General features: G+C 40.3%; 1 protein-coding gene across 1 annotated transcript in view; it reads right to left on the bottom strand.

Moving 5' to 3' along the window:
- Nucleotides 1–18,038, bottom strand: part of IMPG2 (interphotoreceptor matrix proteoglycan 2) — a 771,041-nt gene that overhangs the window by 260,871 nt on the left and 492,132 nt on the right. Inside the window, exon 12 of the mRNA XM_085622398.1 lies at nt 9,426–9,443. Coding sequence (XP_085478524.1) covers nt 9,426–9,443 — 18 coding nt within the window. The remainder of the gene's footprint in view (nt 1–9,425; nt 9,444–18,038) is intronic.

The raw sequence follows: 18,038 nt of genomic DNA, 5'->3' as shown, positions 1-18,038 counted from the left end.
ATCTTATTAATAATTTCAAGATTTCAGAAAACACATCTATCTCCTATTTAGTAATCCTATTTCTAATGAAATATATTTGGAAACCAATGCTAACAAATAAGATAGCCCTTTTTCGATAAATCTATTAATGGCTTACCTAGCTTTTGTAAAAAACCTGGGAACATAACCCTTAAAATAGCTATCTGTGATCTATACCATCAATCAATCAATCAATCAATCAATCAATCAATCAATCAATATAGTCTTTATTTCGATTATCACAATCATAAAAGACAAAATACATCAACAATTAAAAATGACTTGGAAGATTCATAATACAATGGATCTCTAATATTTCCTACAGTCATCTAGACTTGTATAAAAACCACAGTTATATATACATGTAATATTAAAAGCATCGTTATGATAGGTTTACAATGTTATAAACTCATAGTGTTAAAACATGATAAAAATAGTTTAATAAAAATGTACAAATACTTAAAAGCGCGAAGTGGGTGGCAAAACAAATGCTTCCTATCATCTGCCCGTAATACTGGGCCCAAATGTCGACAAGGGGCAACGGGGATCATTTCCTAAATAACCAATTACCAAAACCTAAACAAATATTGAGTCTACAACACCAGACCATAATATCTAAGTCCTCGTGAAAAAGAATGGCAGAATTAATGTAACATCATCTTGTTGGCTCAGATGACCCACATCCAGCTCAGGAATTTTGCCATAGCGACCACAATGGAATCTTGGGTGTTTGTCCTTAAAACCTTTAAAGCCTCCGTAGCTAATCTTGTGCCCAGATTCATACAAATAGGTTTGAGCCATTTGATCCTAGGTGACTTATAGGCTGGGCATACAAACAAAATGTGTGCTAATGTCTCGGTTTGGGCTGGACATGAAATACATTTGTCATCCGTTAGCGGGTGCCATCTGCTAGGTAATGCTTTTATCGGAAGTGAACCCACCCTAAACTGGTGATACATTTTCCTATCATTTGGTCTAGTAATGAGGTCCCGATAGGTTTCGAACTTAGTCTCGTGTTTGAACTCCAAAAATTCCCTTGCCAAGATGGGCCTCGTAATAAATGAAAAACGCTTGGTTTTAACCATGTTCCAGTATGCTGCCTTAAAGTCCTTTTTAGATGGAAATGGGTTGACAACTGGGTCCTCCCACAAGATGCTCATCCCCATGTTAATCAAGGTGGTTTTTATGTTGTTTAGCCAGGAGATCTTAAGTAAGCGGCCTAACCCCCATACTTCAAAGAGTGCTTTAGCATGCAGAGAAAGCTCAGGAGTAGTCCAAAGCCTTCTCCAGAATGCTATAGGTCTACAGCGTGCTAAGTCCTCTATGCTATAGCAACCCAAATCTAGGTAAAGGGGCATAAGTGGTGTGGATTGCAGGAGGCCTATTAGAGCTCTAACAAATTTGTTTTGGGCTAGTACCAAGGATATTAGGTCCTCGAAGCCCCAATGTTCAACACCATATAGTATTGAGGTAAAGATTTTAGAGTTATAGCTCTTTAGGACAGGGCGATGGGCTTAGTCTGTGAAAGCCTCTGCTCTTTTATCAATACACCAGCTAATTGTGCATGTTTGAGGGCCAGCATATCGGTCTGGAGCTTACAATTTAGTTTCCTACCTAATGTTATCCCCAGGTAAGTAAAAACATCAGTTCCAAGGGGACATTGTTCATATACACTCTCCCTTTTATGGCTTTATGTTTCTGGAGCACCATAAACTTTGTTTTCTCCACATTTACCACTAGCTGGTCGTGGCAAAACACCTTGAAGCGGGACAAAGTGGCCTGCAAACCCTGTCGAGTCTTTGTTATTATCAAGGTGTCGTCCGCGAACATGAGCAAGGGTATCTTCATACCAGCTAATGCTGGAGCATCTGTAGGGTGGGTGGAAAAATACTGAACAACCCCGTTAATGAATAAAGAAAACAGGGTTGGGGTTAGAACACACCCATGACAAACCCCTTTAGAAACAGGGAACCTATCTGTGACATTCCCCTGCTTTCCCCAGCGGACATGTGCATAACTTGAATCCTGCAGTTTTACTAAAATGGCCAAGAGTTCCGGTGGCATCCCCATATCCACAAAAGCACTCCACATTTTGGTTCGAGGGACTAAATCAAATGTGGTTTAAGGTCAATAAAAGCCGCATAGATTGAGCCCCCTCCAATAATAACTACCCGCCACTAGATGAGCACAAACCTAAAGACCTGATCTAAGGTACTAGTTTGTGGTCGAAACCCCGCCTGGAGTAGTGTCAGGATATCTGTCTCTTCTCCAGGCCTGAATTCTACCTAGAACTAACCTGGCAACAATCTTCTGAATGAAATCTATAAGGCTGATTAGCCTATAGTTGCATGGTAGTGAACAATCACTCTTTTTATATATGGGTAAGATTTCAGCGCCTGACCATGTGTCGGGAATGGGAGCACCGCTAGCTATGGCATTGGCAAGTATTTTTATGTAAGTTACCCAATGTTCTTTATCATACACAAACAAGTCCGCGGGTATACAGTCGGGAACAGGGGCCCTGCCTCTCGGAATTCATATATACCAATACATGTGTGGCAAATATGGGACAGGCATTTGGGGAATGATCAAAGTAAAGATCTTGCAACAAGTGGAAAATACTTTCTTGAAAAAGTTCTGGTGGTTTCATGCGGTTGCGCTGATTCTAATTGCCATGCCAAATTGGGCATTCCTTACACTGAGGATAGAATTAGAGTATCCCCCTTTTATTGTGGCATTCCATATGATGAAAGGAGGAAACCTCATTAAATACGTTAGTTATAAAGGATTGCCTCAGGCTGCAATCTGCTCTAGATATCCCATGGTTTGTTAATGTGAAACAAGCCTGTGCTGAGATTGGCTATCTGGCTCTATTTGTCACACCTAAATTAAGCCTTTGCATTTTTAAAAGGACTTTAAAACAGCTATTTTCTGATAAGTACAAAAACAACACCAAATGCACCACTTAAACAATGTAATTCAAACAAGTCCAAATCCTTAAGGTATTTTTCTTTTTCAAAAAGGTCTTCTTTATTATGCAGTGAATATTGCAATTAAAAAATTTTTTTCAACACAGCCAAAGCAGCCGACGCGTTTCGTCCACCTCTGGACTTCTTCAGGGCTGCAACAAATGTATACAAAAGCGCATTGTAAGTGTTCAACATAAGGACTGGGCACAAACACATATAACATAACAATAAAAGATATTCTGGACATGTGTAAACGCATATTTGATACAAAAGAATACGAAACAAGTTCAAATGCAATTGTATCATGTCAACTTTAACAATTAAAAGGCAACATGTGATATTGCCAGGAGCGAACGTATGTTCATAAAATCACAGTTGCTAAATGTAACAATATTAATGTGACAAATTGAATGATGACTGAGCCAATCAGTGTATAAGCAGAATATTTGAACACTCCTCTCAAAATGTCACAAAAACGGCCTTAAAAGGCTACTTCTATCAGTAGGGAAAGAAAAATAAATGAAAGGTAATGGGTGGTGTACCACCAAATAATGAAAAGTGGCAAAGTGAATATAAACCGTAAGAAACAGTAATAGGTAAGAAGTATCACCTAGTATGGACAATATTAGTGAGTCCAAGTCTAGGTCTAACTGAAATGGGGGGAGAAAAACATATAGAGACATAGTGACTAAAGGGGAGAAGAAGGAGTATACACACCAAGGAAACTTGTGAGGGATTAGCACCGTCTTCGGGTTCTAAGTTTCTTGTTCCAGCTCCCTCACTATTTCAGTTGTCAGAATTAATGGAGATAGAGGTCAATATTTCTAAAAAGAAAAAGGCGACATGTAGGGTCCACTGGTATGTCAACGACCTTAAATGAAGGAGGGATCAAGTCTAGGTTCATAAAAAATATTGATTTACTCACTTATTGTCGAATAAGAAACTGTTTAATCGGATACAAGAACACCTTAGGGCAGTAAACAATGGGGACCCTAGCTACCCTTTGACATCACATTTTCAGGAAGAACAACATAAGTCCAATGAATTATGGTTTTTTGGAATAGACCATATACCGGTTTCACCGAGAGGAGGAAACAGGGAACAGGCTTTAAGAAGGAATGAAGCTAGTTGGATACGTAGACTCCGCTGTGTGGAAATGGGTCACAATAGTGAATCAGAAATGCACTATTTTCTTTAAATCTATCAGGATATCACTCAAGCTCTACCTTCTGGTGGCCATACTTCACACTATCTGGATCAGAACTTAAGGATAAGTGTAAGGGTATCATTGCGTTATGACTATCTCCTGTCCCCTTACATGCAATATGAGAATGATTATCTGTGATTTTCACAATTGTATTTCCGTTTATGACTTGATCTGTATTATGTTCTTGATGAGTACTCCTTTCAACATGTTATATGACTGGGGCCCATTTTGTAACATGGGATGAGCTGCCCATCCTTTTTCTTTTTCTTTTTTTAAGGCTTACCCTCCCCCTACTATCCGCCGTTCCATCAACTGTTCTCCCCTGCTATCACTCACATGGTCGCTTCACACAGCATTTGAACCTTGACCATCTAGTATCTGATAGTTAGGGCTTGCTGGATCCACGTTGGTTTAATACCTACCACTCATATTTTTAATTCATTTGACTGTCATATAGAGTCGCACTACCCTCCTAAGATGGCGACTCTCCTAGCATCCTGTTCCGTCTGAGATCTTATATCGTTATCCGAACTTACTTATTTTTGGTTTAGAAACTTCAAGGTGATATTTATTTTGACTTCTGTGACACAGCTCTAATGTTACTTTAACGAGGGAAGATATTACTCCCTTTTGTCGTGGTTCCGCCTAACCACCGCAAATGGTTCACTACCCTTCTAAGTTGGCGACCCTCCTGGCATCCCCTTCCATCTGAGACCTTATATCAATATCCGAACCCTCTTAACTCAGGTTTAAGGTGACACTTAGTTTACTTCTACTATATAGTTTGATAATTATCTCACGTGGGAAGATATTACTCCCTCTTTTCGTGGTTCCGCCTGACCACCACAAATGGTTTACTACACCTTCCAAAGATGGCAGCCATTCGCTCCCCTCTTTGGGGTGTTTTTTCGCTTGATGCTCGAAATGCCTGTGGTTTAGAGATCAGGATTCCAGGTGGGACCATTCTCACCTGGCACGATTAATCTCTTGTCTGATCATTGTCATTTAATATCCATCAGGCACATCTTTAATCCTTTCGAACGCCACATTGATGCACATTACCTTTTCCAAGATGGCGACCCCTTTCGACACTCTATTCTTGCTATGACGATATACCGACATCTGTACTTACTCTATTGGCAATTTTAGAAACCTTAATTGGGACTTCCCCCCATCAAATGACAGATTGTATCAAGACTGACTCAGTGAGGGGTCATTTTATTCACTACTTCTCTGATTCACCCGACTATCAAAAGGGTTTTTTCACCACTCAATGATGGCGGCTATTTAGCTTATCTTTTCGACACTCTATTCTTGCTATGACGATATACCGACATCTGTACTTACTCTATTGGCAATTTTAGATACCTTAATTGGGACTTCCCCCAAACAAATGACAGTTTGTATTAAGACTGACTTAGTGAGGGGTCAGTTTATTCACTACTTCTCTGATTCACCCGACTATCATAAGGGTTCTTTCACCATTCAATGATGGCGGCTATTTAGCTTATCCGTCTCAATGGGTCCTTCGCTCTGCGTTGGAAGTTCCCGCGCTCTGAAACCAGGTGGAATTAATTCAACCTGTTATGCATACTATTTAAACAGGACTTTCCCATCACAGGTCCTGTTGCCACCTGACAGGAACGGTGTATTTGACTTTTTCTCCGAGATACGGAATCGGGTAAGTGCTAGCACACGTTCCAGTCTTTGCATTAGATGCTGTGTGGCTTTCGTTTTCGTGACTTAACTACACAGGGATGCCTACCTTGTTAGCTTATAGATGGTTTTCTCTATTTAGATATCACCTTGGTTGTATCCATAACTTAGATAGTTATGGGTTGCTGCACTCGCTGTTTTGATCACTATTACACTTCTAACAAATCTGACCTGTTGTTACCTTTTGGATAAAAGGTATGCAATCGCTGTTTTGATCGCTATAGCACTTCTAATAAATCTGACCTGTTGTTAACTTTTGGATAAAAGGTATGCGATCGCCTTAAAGTAAGAGGTCACCTCACCCTGTCTACTTCCTCATTAAGGACCATCAGTTGACTTCTGATGTTTGATTATTGATGGGATACTTTTATTTATATGTGTCCTTCACTACAGGTATCTCTGACCATGTTATAGCTGCCTTCACAATTGGATGAATATTGATACTGACCACCACTACTTTGTCAAGCCTCATTTGGGCCAATCAACAGACAACTTCTTCATTCCGATTAAACAGTTTCTTATTCGACAATAAGTGAGTAAATCAATATTTTTTATGAACCTAGACTTGATCCCTCCTTCATTTAAGGTCGTTGACATACCAGTGGACCCTACATGTCGCCTTTTTCTTTTTAGAAATATTGACCTCTATCTCCATTAATTCTGACAACTGAAATAGTGAGGGAGCTGGAACAAGAAACTTAGAACCCGAAGACGGTGCTAATCCCTCACAAGTTTCCTTGGTGTGTATACTCCTTCTTCTCCCCTTTAGTCACTATGTCTCTATATGTTTTTCTCCCCCCATTTCAGTTAGACCTAGACTTGGACTCACTAATATTGTCCATACTAGGTGATACTTCTTACCTATTACTGTTTCTTACGGTTTATATTTACTTTGCCACTTTTCATTATTTGGTGGTACACCACCCATTACCTTTCATTTATTTTTCTTTCCCTATTGATAGAAGTAGCCTTTTAAGGCCGTTTTTGTGACATTTTGAGAGGAGTGTTCAAATATTCTGCTTATACACTGATTGGCTCAGTCATCATTCAATTTGTCACATTAATATTGTTACATTTAGCAACTGTGATTTTATGAACATACGTTCGCTCCTGGCAATATCACATGTTGCTTTTTAATTGTTAAAGTTGACATGATACAATTGCATTTGAACTTGTTTCGTATTCTTTTGTATCAAATATGCGTTTACACATGTCCAGAATATCTTTTATTGTTATGTTATATGTGTTTGTGCCCAGTCCTTATGTTGAACACTTACAATGCGCTTTTGTATAAATTTGTTGCAGCCCTGAAGAAGTCCAGAGGTGGACGAAACGCGTCGGCTGCTTTGGCTGTGTTGAAAAAAAATTTTTAATTGCAATATTCACTGCATAATAAAGAAGACCTTTTTGAAAAAGAAAAATACCTTAAGGATTTGGACTTGTTTGAATTACATTGTTTAAGTGGTGCATTTGGTGTTGTTTTTGTACATGTATATTCCAGTTACTGGAACGGCATTGTGCTGGCGGGTGTCAACCAAAATTGCACACTTATGGTGAATGGATTATATCACCAATGATTACATTGAGTTATTTTTAAATCTGGTGCTGCTCTAGAGGGCTACCGCTAGCATTGTGGTTTGGTTTTAGCTATTTTCTGATAAGATCATGCTGACTGAAGATCACTTTATCAATCAAAAACCTACGGTGTGTACTTATAATTTGATCTGTACGCATGATGGCCTTCAACCGTATCTTTCCTTTATTCTAAATAGACAGTAACGTTTTAATCTTCTACTTCTGCTGGTTGGTTGCACTTTCTCTCATTTGAGTCCCTGTCCTTATGACGGGAGGTCTGTCCAGTAAACTCTACAAATCTTGTTTTTTTGCTTATTTTATCAAATTCCCTTGAGAAAGATTTTATTGCCTATTCTTAAAAAAAATTAAATTTCCTAAAAGCAGGCCTGCTTTTCTATTGTTACAGCAATTTCTTAGTCTTTTTAGATATTGTACGGTCGCATCTTTTACCTGACAGCAGCTAAAATTAAGGAAAAGTGCAACATTGTGAGAATCTTTAATGTTTTATACGCTTTTAACTTTTTTTTTGATGATTTTTTTATTCACATTGTTTGTATTGTCATATTATTTAATCTTGTACACTTCAGAAATATGGCGCATAAAGATGATCTTCACCTCACTTGACTTGAGTGAGTGAGTGAGTTATATTACATTGTGATGAGAAATCAAACTGGTTATCCGGGATGGAGAATCTTCATTTTGGGGATGTCCCAACATGCTAAAAATCTTTTTTGACACAAATCTGATGACTTGCTGAAAAAAGTGAACTGAACTGGTATTAAATGTTTGCAAACATAACTTTACAATTTATTACAATTTATAAATACTTAGTAAGCACAATTACTTCTTAAGAAAAACAAAAGGCTGGAAACAGCTTTTGGAACATATATATGTATGAGTGTTTCCTTTTTTTTTAAAAGGGGGCGCGGACAAAGTAGTATTTTTTATTTTTTTCCCACTTCTGCCACAATCTTTACTGGAACAAGTAACAAAAGTAGGACAGGTGACAACAGAAGAGGAACAAGGTAAGAAGTTAAAGGGAAAGTGCGACTAGAGAAGGGGTTCACATTAAGAATTGTTGGGCGGTGTGGAAAAGTGCAAAAACACAAAACGAATAGGAAGCATTGCAAAGAATATAAAAAGGTATCAAGGAGTGGCCTATGAAGTAAATATAAAAGATCTCACCACATTATAAACATACAAAAGCAAAAGCAAAGGAGGAGGAGGAGGAGGATGGAAGAAACCAAGCATAGCGTGATAAGGGACAAGGCTTGACAGATCGGATATGACAAAAAAATCAGAACAGAGGTGGAGGAGCACCAGAGGAGATTGTGGAAATAAGAAGTGAAACAAAAACGGAAAAAAGACCCCTAAAATAAGGCTTAAAGAAACATTTTTTTGAAACTCAATGCATTTTAATTGTGGAATTACCAACATGGCGAATGAAATGGATCCAGCCATTCGTACTGAAATATTAGAGGGTTTGGATACAAAGAAAAAGTGACAACAAAAATTGCTCGACTTTATAAGGCCCCTTTTTGTCCTGCTCAAGTACCAATGAATGAGTGTGGGAGTGAGGAAATGGCATGCTCAGAAAAGGCACCTAAAACAAAATGTGGAGAATTATGACAGTTAAGCGACCTGTCCAGAAGCAAAAGAGCATTATATATGACTTCAGAGCAGCATTACATTGAACAGAGGTTTGTTATTATTTTATAACCCTCTTTTGTGCGTATTTTTAGCTCTCGAATCTGCAAGCAGATGCAGTGAGATAACCATATACATGCATATATATATTAAGCATATATGTCAGTGAGCGTATATTACTTTGCAAAGGTCGGTACAGCAAGAAGGGTTGCCTTCCAATAAACCCACACGAGGGAAGTATGTGTAGTCTGGAAACAATAACATTTGACAATACATGAGTACATATATCTTACCTCCTATTAATCGGTGGGCTGAAAAGTGACAAGAAAAAAACCAAAAGGTGAAACATTTACATTTTTTAAAACTTTTTTCAGACATATGTTAATTATATGCTTGGCTCTACTTGTATGCTTTCTTTGAGAATCATTCTTACCAATCAACAGGTTTTATAAGTCAAAGTTAACATTTATTGCAATTCAGTGTTGCAAACGAAATTGTCAATGAATTTGCAACAATTCACGTCAGCTTCTCTGATCCTACAAAATAAAGTGCTAATTCCACATCCAAGATGAACGACCCAAATGATTGGTATCTGGATATTAGTGTGAATGCACCAAAGAAATATTTGACATTCTTGGCTCATTTCGTCTCATAAATTTATTTATATAGAACATATATTCCAGAAATGCAAGCTTCAAAGTGCTTATACTAAACAAACAAATGGATTTAACACATACAATTAACCACCTTAAATAAAGCAGTAAAACAAATAGATCATGAATTAAAAATATCTATGTAAAAATCGATATAGCTTTAATCTAGTTTAACATGAGAGACAGTCTTGACTCCTTAATGCTGGTAATGGCAGTAACATGGTATTGTCTGGAAGGTAACGTTCCCAGAGGGCGCTCTAGCTGCTCTTAGGAGCCTACCACAAGCTTCAGGTATCTTCATCTTTTGGAAGCTAACTTAAGATCAAATGCTAAGTGGAGTTCCCTGGGAAGATTCTTAGCTTGTAACTAGTCCATCAAATTCGCTAGACTAAGGCCATGTAGAGATCTTCACAGTGTGACTAAATATTAAAATGAAGTAGTTCATTGATAGGAAGCCAGCACAATATTCTGCAGTGCTCTGACAAACCTTCATGTTTTTAGGGCCATACATTTCTGATGCCCTATTTTGGACGGCATGTAGCTTGTTAAGGCAACATAATGTGATGTTCAAATAAATGGAAAAAGCAATACCAACAATTCTAGAGTAGACCATAAAGTGCATCAACAGAATGAGATGTGCAGTCGCAGTAGAGAAGCCTCCTTTGACAGAAAAGGAAATGGGCAGCTTAAGAAACTGCAGCTATTTGATACCCAATGGTCAATATAGAGTCAAATAAAATGTCCCATTTTCTAACAGCATGAACGTGCTCAGATTTGATCACATTCTCCATTGAGCAGAACTACAGTCGATCTGCTAAAGACCTCAGAGCAAAAGCTCTTCTTCACTGTCATGAAGGCACACAATTCAGGGTGATCTACGGTCTTGTAGCCTTTGAATAGGCCATGACTGCCCATATATTGAGATGGTTCAGTGTAACGTTCATGCCTTCAGCATACATTTGATACTGGAGACCAGGAGGGCATATGAGATGGATCATGTAGATATTAAAAAGTATGGATAAGAAAGCAGAGCTCTGACAGCCTCCATAGTCAAGAACTGGGGATGCAGCTCTAAACTGTCTCACCTGGACACATTGTGTGTCATCTGTCAAAAACGAAATTATCAAATCCAGGGCACTGCCCCCCAACCTCACAAGGGATTTCAGCTACTCACAAAGTAGCTGATGGTCCATGGTGTTAAATTCCAAAGAGAGACTGATCAAGATTAATGCTGCTGGTTGTCTCTTGTCCTGGAGAGATATAATTTGCTCACTGACGTCCAGTAGTGCTAGTTCCATTCTTCCCAAGTGACAGAAACCCGTCTAGAAATCAGCGAAAATGCCGTTTTTCCCAAGGTAATTTTGTACCTACTTTACAGCAACAATTTCTGTAATATTAGCTAGAAATTGGAGGGATAATATTGACCCATAATTTACAGGCATTTTTGGGTCTAGTGTGAGCTTTTTCACAAAGCAGGTTTACTATGGCGGTGGTTTAGGAAGAGGATAAACATCTTGCTATAAACTATCATTCTCAATCTTAAATTGGCCACACTGCTCTTACCTGCACTGGCCGCAGCTGTCTAGAATTAATATGTATTAACACAACTGTCAGAAACCTAATAATAAATAGACTTTTAAGTGAATTGCAAGATGTATTGCACTAAATCCAACTAAGGTAATTTTAGACTCTAATTTTAATGCTGACTTGAAAGCTAGTCAATGCTCCATTACCAATCAATCAATCAAATTAACTTTATTCGATTTCATGACAGAAGAAATCATAAAAGTACATAGTAACAATTGTGTAAAAGTTACATAAAAAAACATTTCATAAAAGGACTGAAATTCATAGATAGTGTACCATGGTCTATATTTAAAAAACACAATCTAAAAAGTTTATAAAGGGTATTAAAATATAATAAAATTACGGAGATTACATTGTGGCCCGGGACCTAATAATCGCCTTCAAATAAGTTGTAACAGCCAGAATAGTTGCTGGTGTTTCCAACATCTGTAATCTTAGAAATGCTACCCTGCAATATCTAATATTCCAGCTTTTAAGAATCGGTCTAAGGTACATCTGCCTGGGTATAGAGAAATGTTTACAGAATAAAGTGCAGTGCATTGTTGATTGTAATGAGACATCGTCACAGGGGCATTGTACTGCTCGATTTTCCCGGCCTTTTTGTGTTAAAGGATGACTAGTGTGACTTCAGTCTCTTACCATCCAAGTCTAAGGGTTAGAGTAGTGAATGGAGCCTATTTACTAGGCACTTCGACATGATCCTGTGTTCTTCCCCATAGATCAGGGCTTGCACACATATCCTAGGGGATAGATTCGTTAGTATTAGGGAAAACCTGTCCTGTAGTGAGGGTATTTCATGGAGCCGTGCTGAATTCAGGCCTGGTAGGCCTCAAACGGGAGAGACTCCATCTTTCTTTCTGTTCCGGCAGCTTGAGATGCTTCTAGGTTAAGGGTGATGTTTTAGTTATGAGGTGTTATTCGCTTGGAGAGAACCGGTTCAGGCCGGCCCTTATCGAAGGATTGTATTTTTCTTCATGCCGAAGACACTACATCAGGCCGGCCGTCTGGGAACGTGTCCTTGGTACGGGGAGGTACAAGAATTTGGTGGGCGGCAGGTTACGGGCCGGAATTTTCCATGAGGAAATGCACCTCTATATTAGTGAAAGTCTGAGGCATATACGGTGCACTTACTTCAGCCCGTAGGCGGCATCTAGCCGTTAGCAGTAAAGCTACTACTTATTCCAGGGAAGACAGATGACAAACTTGAAGGCGGAGAAAAACCGAGAGACAGATACTCTTCTAGCAGAATAGCCAGAGAGGAGAGAGTAGCCGATGAGGAAGAGGTCCCAGTGACTCGGAGAAGGGAGAAGGGAACAGATCCGTGACTGCGGAGGTGTGACTTCCAGGCGAGCCGAGGCACAGACGAGAAGGGAACCTAGATGACCATTGAGTGCAGGCTACACACGACTAAGGTGATGTCGACCCCTTTCTTATTAGAGTGTACAACCTAATCTTTCACTTTTCTTTGCAGGTTATGTGTTACATAGTAATGTTATGTGATTGCGTATGTAATGAGTAATAAAATACCCAATTTGTAGTGAATCAACATGTGCTGCGTGTTCTTGTATAAGAGGGTAGCCTATTCTTCTAGTCAGCTGTGACTTGACATGAACAGATGTTAACCCTGATCAGGTAAGTGGTAACTGAATAAGGGAGAGAGGAGCCCCTCGAACCAGAGAACAGGTTGTGCTCAAACTGGCAGTTCTTGTGTGATCTGATAAATAGTAAAACTGATTCCCTTGTTGTATCTTATGGTAATCATAGGATGAACTTGTACTGAGGCTGCCGTCTGGGCAGGAAGTCCTGGGTCCGTCTGGGACCGCGAGGCTGAGGCTGCCGTCTGGGTGGGAAGTCCTGGGTCCGTCTGGGACCGCGAGGCTGAGGCTGCCGTCTGGGTAGGAAGTCCTGGGTCCGTCTGGGACCGCGAGGCTGAGGCTGCCGTCTGGGTAGGAAGTCCTGGGTCCGTCTGGGACCGCGAGGCTGAGGCTGCCGTCTGGGTAGGAAGTCCTGGGTCCGTCTGGGACCGCGAGGCTGAGGCTGCCGTCTGGGTAGGAAGTCCTGGGTCCGTCTGGGACCGTGAGGCTGAGGCTGCCGTCTGGGTAGGAAGTCCTGGGTCCGTCTGGGACCGCGAGGCTGAGGCTGCCGTTTGGGTAGGAAGTCCTGGATCCGTCTGGGACCGCGAGGCTGAGGCTGCCGTCTGGGTAGGAAGTCCTGGGTCCGTCTGGGATCGCGAGGCCGCCACTTGTATTATAAGAGGTCTAGATATATATATATATATATATATATATATATATATATATATATATATCGTAGGAATTCCCTGTCCTTAGGTGGTATATATCTGTGGTTACTTGTTGTGAATAGGCCCTAGGGAGAGGGTAACGTTCTGGCTGGGTTAGAGAGGTTCTGATGAGCGGGTTCTATCTGATCCGAAAACCCAAGCAGAACAGGCATACAGATATATGAGATGACCAGACATTTACCACCGGGAATAAAACCATTCTAAAGAAGGAACCAAGTCAAAAACGAGCCAAGAGCATACGGCTAAAACTATCTTGTACTGACAGCAGATATTGTTGAAGTCCCAGGCCACTCAAAATCAAATGATTTGCCATTACAGTGTGTTTTACTCTCTCTTTGGACCATCTTTGGTCTTCGAGAAATTTCAAGCAATGTGCTTTCAAATCTTTCCTGGAAATATCCTCCAAGCTACTTGGGTCCGTAAAATATGCAGGATGCCCAATGGCGTTAGTTATCGTTTTTATGTAATTAAGCCACGCCATATCTTTAGCTCTCTCCAATTTAAGGCAGTCCAAGATTACCTCTATTGAAGCCTGTCTCATCTGTGACCCACACCTTATGCCACAATAATAACGGAGCTATCTTGATGGTATCAGATATATAGGAAAGTCCCAATTCCTGATGGCAACTATAGGTGGCAGAAGAGATAGGGACTCCCAAAAGATAGCGGATAAAACCATTTTCACAAGTTTGTATAATATCTGTTTCTTCGATGCCCCATAAACCGGCCCCATACAGCCCGCTGGAAACGCATTTGGCCTTATAAACTTCCAAGATTTCTTGTACAGGTCTTCCTCCTATTTATTTGGCAAAATGTATAACTGCCCCCACAGCTCTGCTAAAATGCAATTTTCTGGCCTTAATAGCTGATTTCAATGTTCCCTTTTTGTCAAAAGTAATGCCTAAATAACAGAAGGTGCCGGTATTTTCTACCTTTCTGTTGTCAATAAAAATATTGCATGTTGTACCTCTACTTTTACCACAACCCATGGTAAATGTCTTTGTTATATTCACTCTTAGGCCCCTCTCTTTCATATAAATAACAAAACTATTAACCGCTCTTTGAAGGCCTAGTTGGGTCCTTGACATAATCACCGCATCATCTGTGTAGAGTAAAACAGGGACGGGGGTGCCCCCAATTGTCGGGTAGTCATTTTGATCTCTAATGAGGTAATGGCTCAAACTATTAATATAGAGTGTAAAAAGAAAAGGGGCCAATATACACCCCTGTCTGACACCCTTTTCAATTGGGAATTTTGCCGAGCACTCCCCCATATTCCCATAACGCACCCTCGCCCCTGCATTGCTCTACATTTCCTTTATAAACAATATTTAAACCCGGTCCACCTTAAGATCTTCTGCGGTGTTCCACAAAATGCCATGATCAACTCCATCAAAGGCTGAACTCAAATCTACAAAGGTGAGAAAAAGTTTCCCCCTCTTTGCCTTAGTATATTTATCTATAATCAAGGCTAGGTTCAATCCCTGCTCCATAGTTCCCATGCCCGAGCGAAAACCATATTGTAGGTTTGTTAAAAATCCTGCCTCACTCGCCCAGGTTTGAAGTCTATTGAGGATTATTCTCCCATCAATTTTCAATAGAGCATCCAGAAGTGATATAGGCCGATAGCAGCTAGGCTCGTTCCTGTTACCCTTCTTAAAAATGGGTACCACTATTGCATCTGTCCACGTAGGAATAAGTTTAAAAGTGGAACTACTATTTAATACCATCGTTAACAGTGGTGCCCACAGGTCAATATTTGATCTGTAGACATCCACTGGTACCCCGTCCGGGCCAGGTGCCTTTCCTGCCGCACTCTCCCTAATGGCCCTTATCACCTCCTCCAAAGTAAATTTCAGGTCAAGAGGGAAGGCACCCTGATCATCAACTGCTCGCCTATCCAAAACAGCTCCCGTAGATTTATAAAGATCCCCAAAAAATTCCACACACCTTTCACCCGTGATAGCCACGTCTATAACATCTACTTCTCTATCTTGGTAGAAAGGAGCATTTACAGCTTTCCAAAAACTAGTATTATCCCTCCTTACACAAGCCTGATGTAAATTTTCCCAGGCTTCTTTATTTAACTGGCTTTTACGCTTTTTCCGGGCTAGGTGATAGGCAATCCTCTCCTTTTTAATACCCTCCTTACATTTTGGTACTACATGCAAGATCATTTTAAGGTGGGTATGAGCTCTGGAACAGTTACTATCAAACCAACCCTTTACTTTCGATCTCCCACAACTAATTTCCCTCCTTAGGAGATTATGGGCTTCCTCTGATATCTTTAAGAAGGCAGAATAGACATCAGCAGCAGCACTCCCCTGTGTGAGGCATGTTTCCCATTCAGGCTGAGTTTTTGTGATTAGACTATGCAAAAATGCTTCAGGTTCTACCCTATCCCATTTTAGGGAATAACCATTTGTGGTCGCCAATCGTACCCTGTAGTCATAAGGTGCCTGCCTCTTACTTTTTATAGGATTTCTCCATGCAAACAGCTTTAGGCTAATTGGATAGTGATCACTCATGGAAATTTCCTCTGTTATACACTCCTGGATACTAGAGGCATATCGTTTGGAAAGTACAACAAAATCAATAGTAGAGGTACAACCTCTCCCATTGAAAGTTGGATAAAAGGGTATAGAGTTTGAACAAAGCTCACTGGCAAAATCTAGGTCGAATTGTTATAATATATCATTAAACATTTCCCCGCTTTTGTTATGCATAAAGTGCGAGGAATTATCCTCTTTGTCTTCCCCTAGGCCGCAAATGCCCTGTTCACTATGCACACAAAGGGAACAATTAAAGTCCCCTACCCATAATAGAGGCATATCACCCCTCATGGTTTCCTCTGTAATTTTTAAAATGTTACTTAATTCCCTAAAGACAATCTCTTTGCGGTCTGTTGGAACATTGTTATAAAAGTTCACTATAACCACCTCCTTATTCCACTTTAACTTCAAGTTCAAAATCTGAAAGAACTCAGAGCAATGCTTAATCCTAACGTTAGATACCCCAGCCTCAAATGAAATGTAAATACACAACCCCCCCTTATTACGGCCATAATTGGTAGTAATAGCTGGGGTGTGAAATGTACTGAAACCCTGAATATGAACTTCCCTCTCCAGCCATGTTTCTTGAAAACATATTATATCATACTTTTCCACAAATAGTATCCATTCAGGATCATGTACTTTAGCTGCTAAGCCTGCGACATTCCAGATCAAAATGTTACAGGAGCTTACTTCCTCCACCTCCATCTCTTTTTCCTTATCCAGTGCTCTTTGAGATGTCCTTAACTGACCAGTGTTAGCTATTTTATCGGTAATGCCTAGAAGATGGTCAGTATATACATCGTCACACTGGCTACTGTTAATCGGTGGCGGTGTCCCTTTATTATCTAAGCTGTTATCAATGTTCGATTCCCGGATACCCCTGCCATCCTCCAACCCTCTTGGCATCACACAGTTCACATGGGTTTTCTTCCTCTCATGAATATCAAACTGTCAGTCCTGATCATCCAACCGTGACAAAGGTTCAAAACGATTGGGGTGTGGCCAATTTGTGGTTATAGATTGTACATCACAAAAGTCTCTGGTTACTCTCCTCCCAGAGGGGGCATTGGCAGGGAAACTCATATCACTGTTTGTTCCTATCTTGGCTAATGGATAAAAGGATCCTAATGGTAATATAACAATATCAGAATGATCATGGCGATTATTCCCTGCCCTGTACAGGATCTCCCTTATCAATCTAGGGTCACTAAAAGTCAAGACTATGCAATCCCCCTTAAGTTCTTTTCTTCCTTTCCCAACCCATGGAACACGTCTGGCCATTTTAAAGTGCTTGAACAAAGGATCGCACAGGCCAATCCGATTACCCAGCCAGTGTAACGATTTGTTACGAAGCTCCCTCCATGTTTCCTGGACAGGGTGCACCAATTTTGGGACATTAGCTAGGATGACCACGTAAGGGACAGCTGCCGGGGGTAAATCAAGGCAGAACTGCCCTCTCATACATTGATCTCGGATCATACGTGTGTCTATGTTACTATCAGCACCAATCTTTATACTTGCCACCCTCCGCCTCTAAAAGAGCCACGCACCAGCCACAAAAAGCTTCCATATACAACATGATGTCTCTTAACTACTATATTCCTGCCTGGGCCTTAAAATCAGCCTCTTGCCTTCTGATAACCCCATGTCGTAACATGATTACCTACCTCTACTCATTGATTCACTCCCCAAAGTACAGTAGTAAGTCGCAGAATGCTCCCCGGTTCACATCCAGTAAAACCCATCTGCCCACCCTTTAACATATGAGCTCTAGCTATACCCATCCTTAAAAATGTCAAGTTCCAAAAT

Source organism: Triturus cristatus, chromosome 8, assembly GCF_964204655.1.
Source record: "Triturus cristatus chromosome 8, aTriCri1.1, whole genome shotgun sequence".
Classification (NCBI taxonomy): domain Eukaryota; kingdom Metazoa; phylum Chordata; class Amphibia; order Caudata; family Salamandridae; genus Triturus; species Triturus cristatus.
This window is presented reverse-complemented; position numbering and strand designations above follow the sequence as displayed.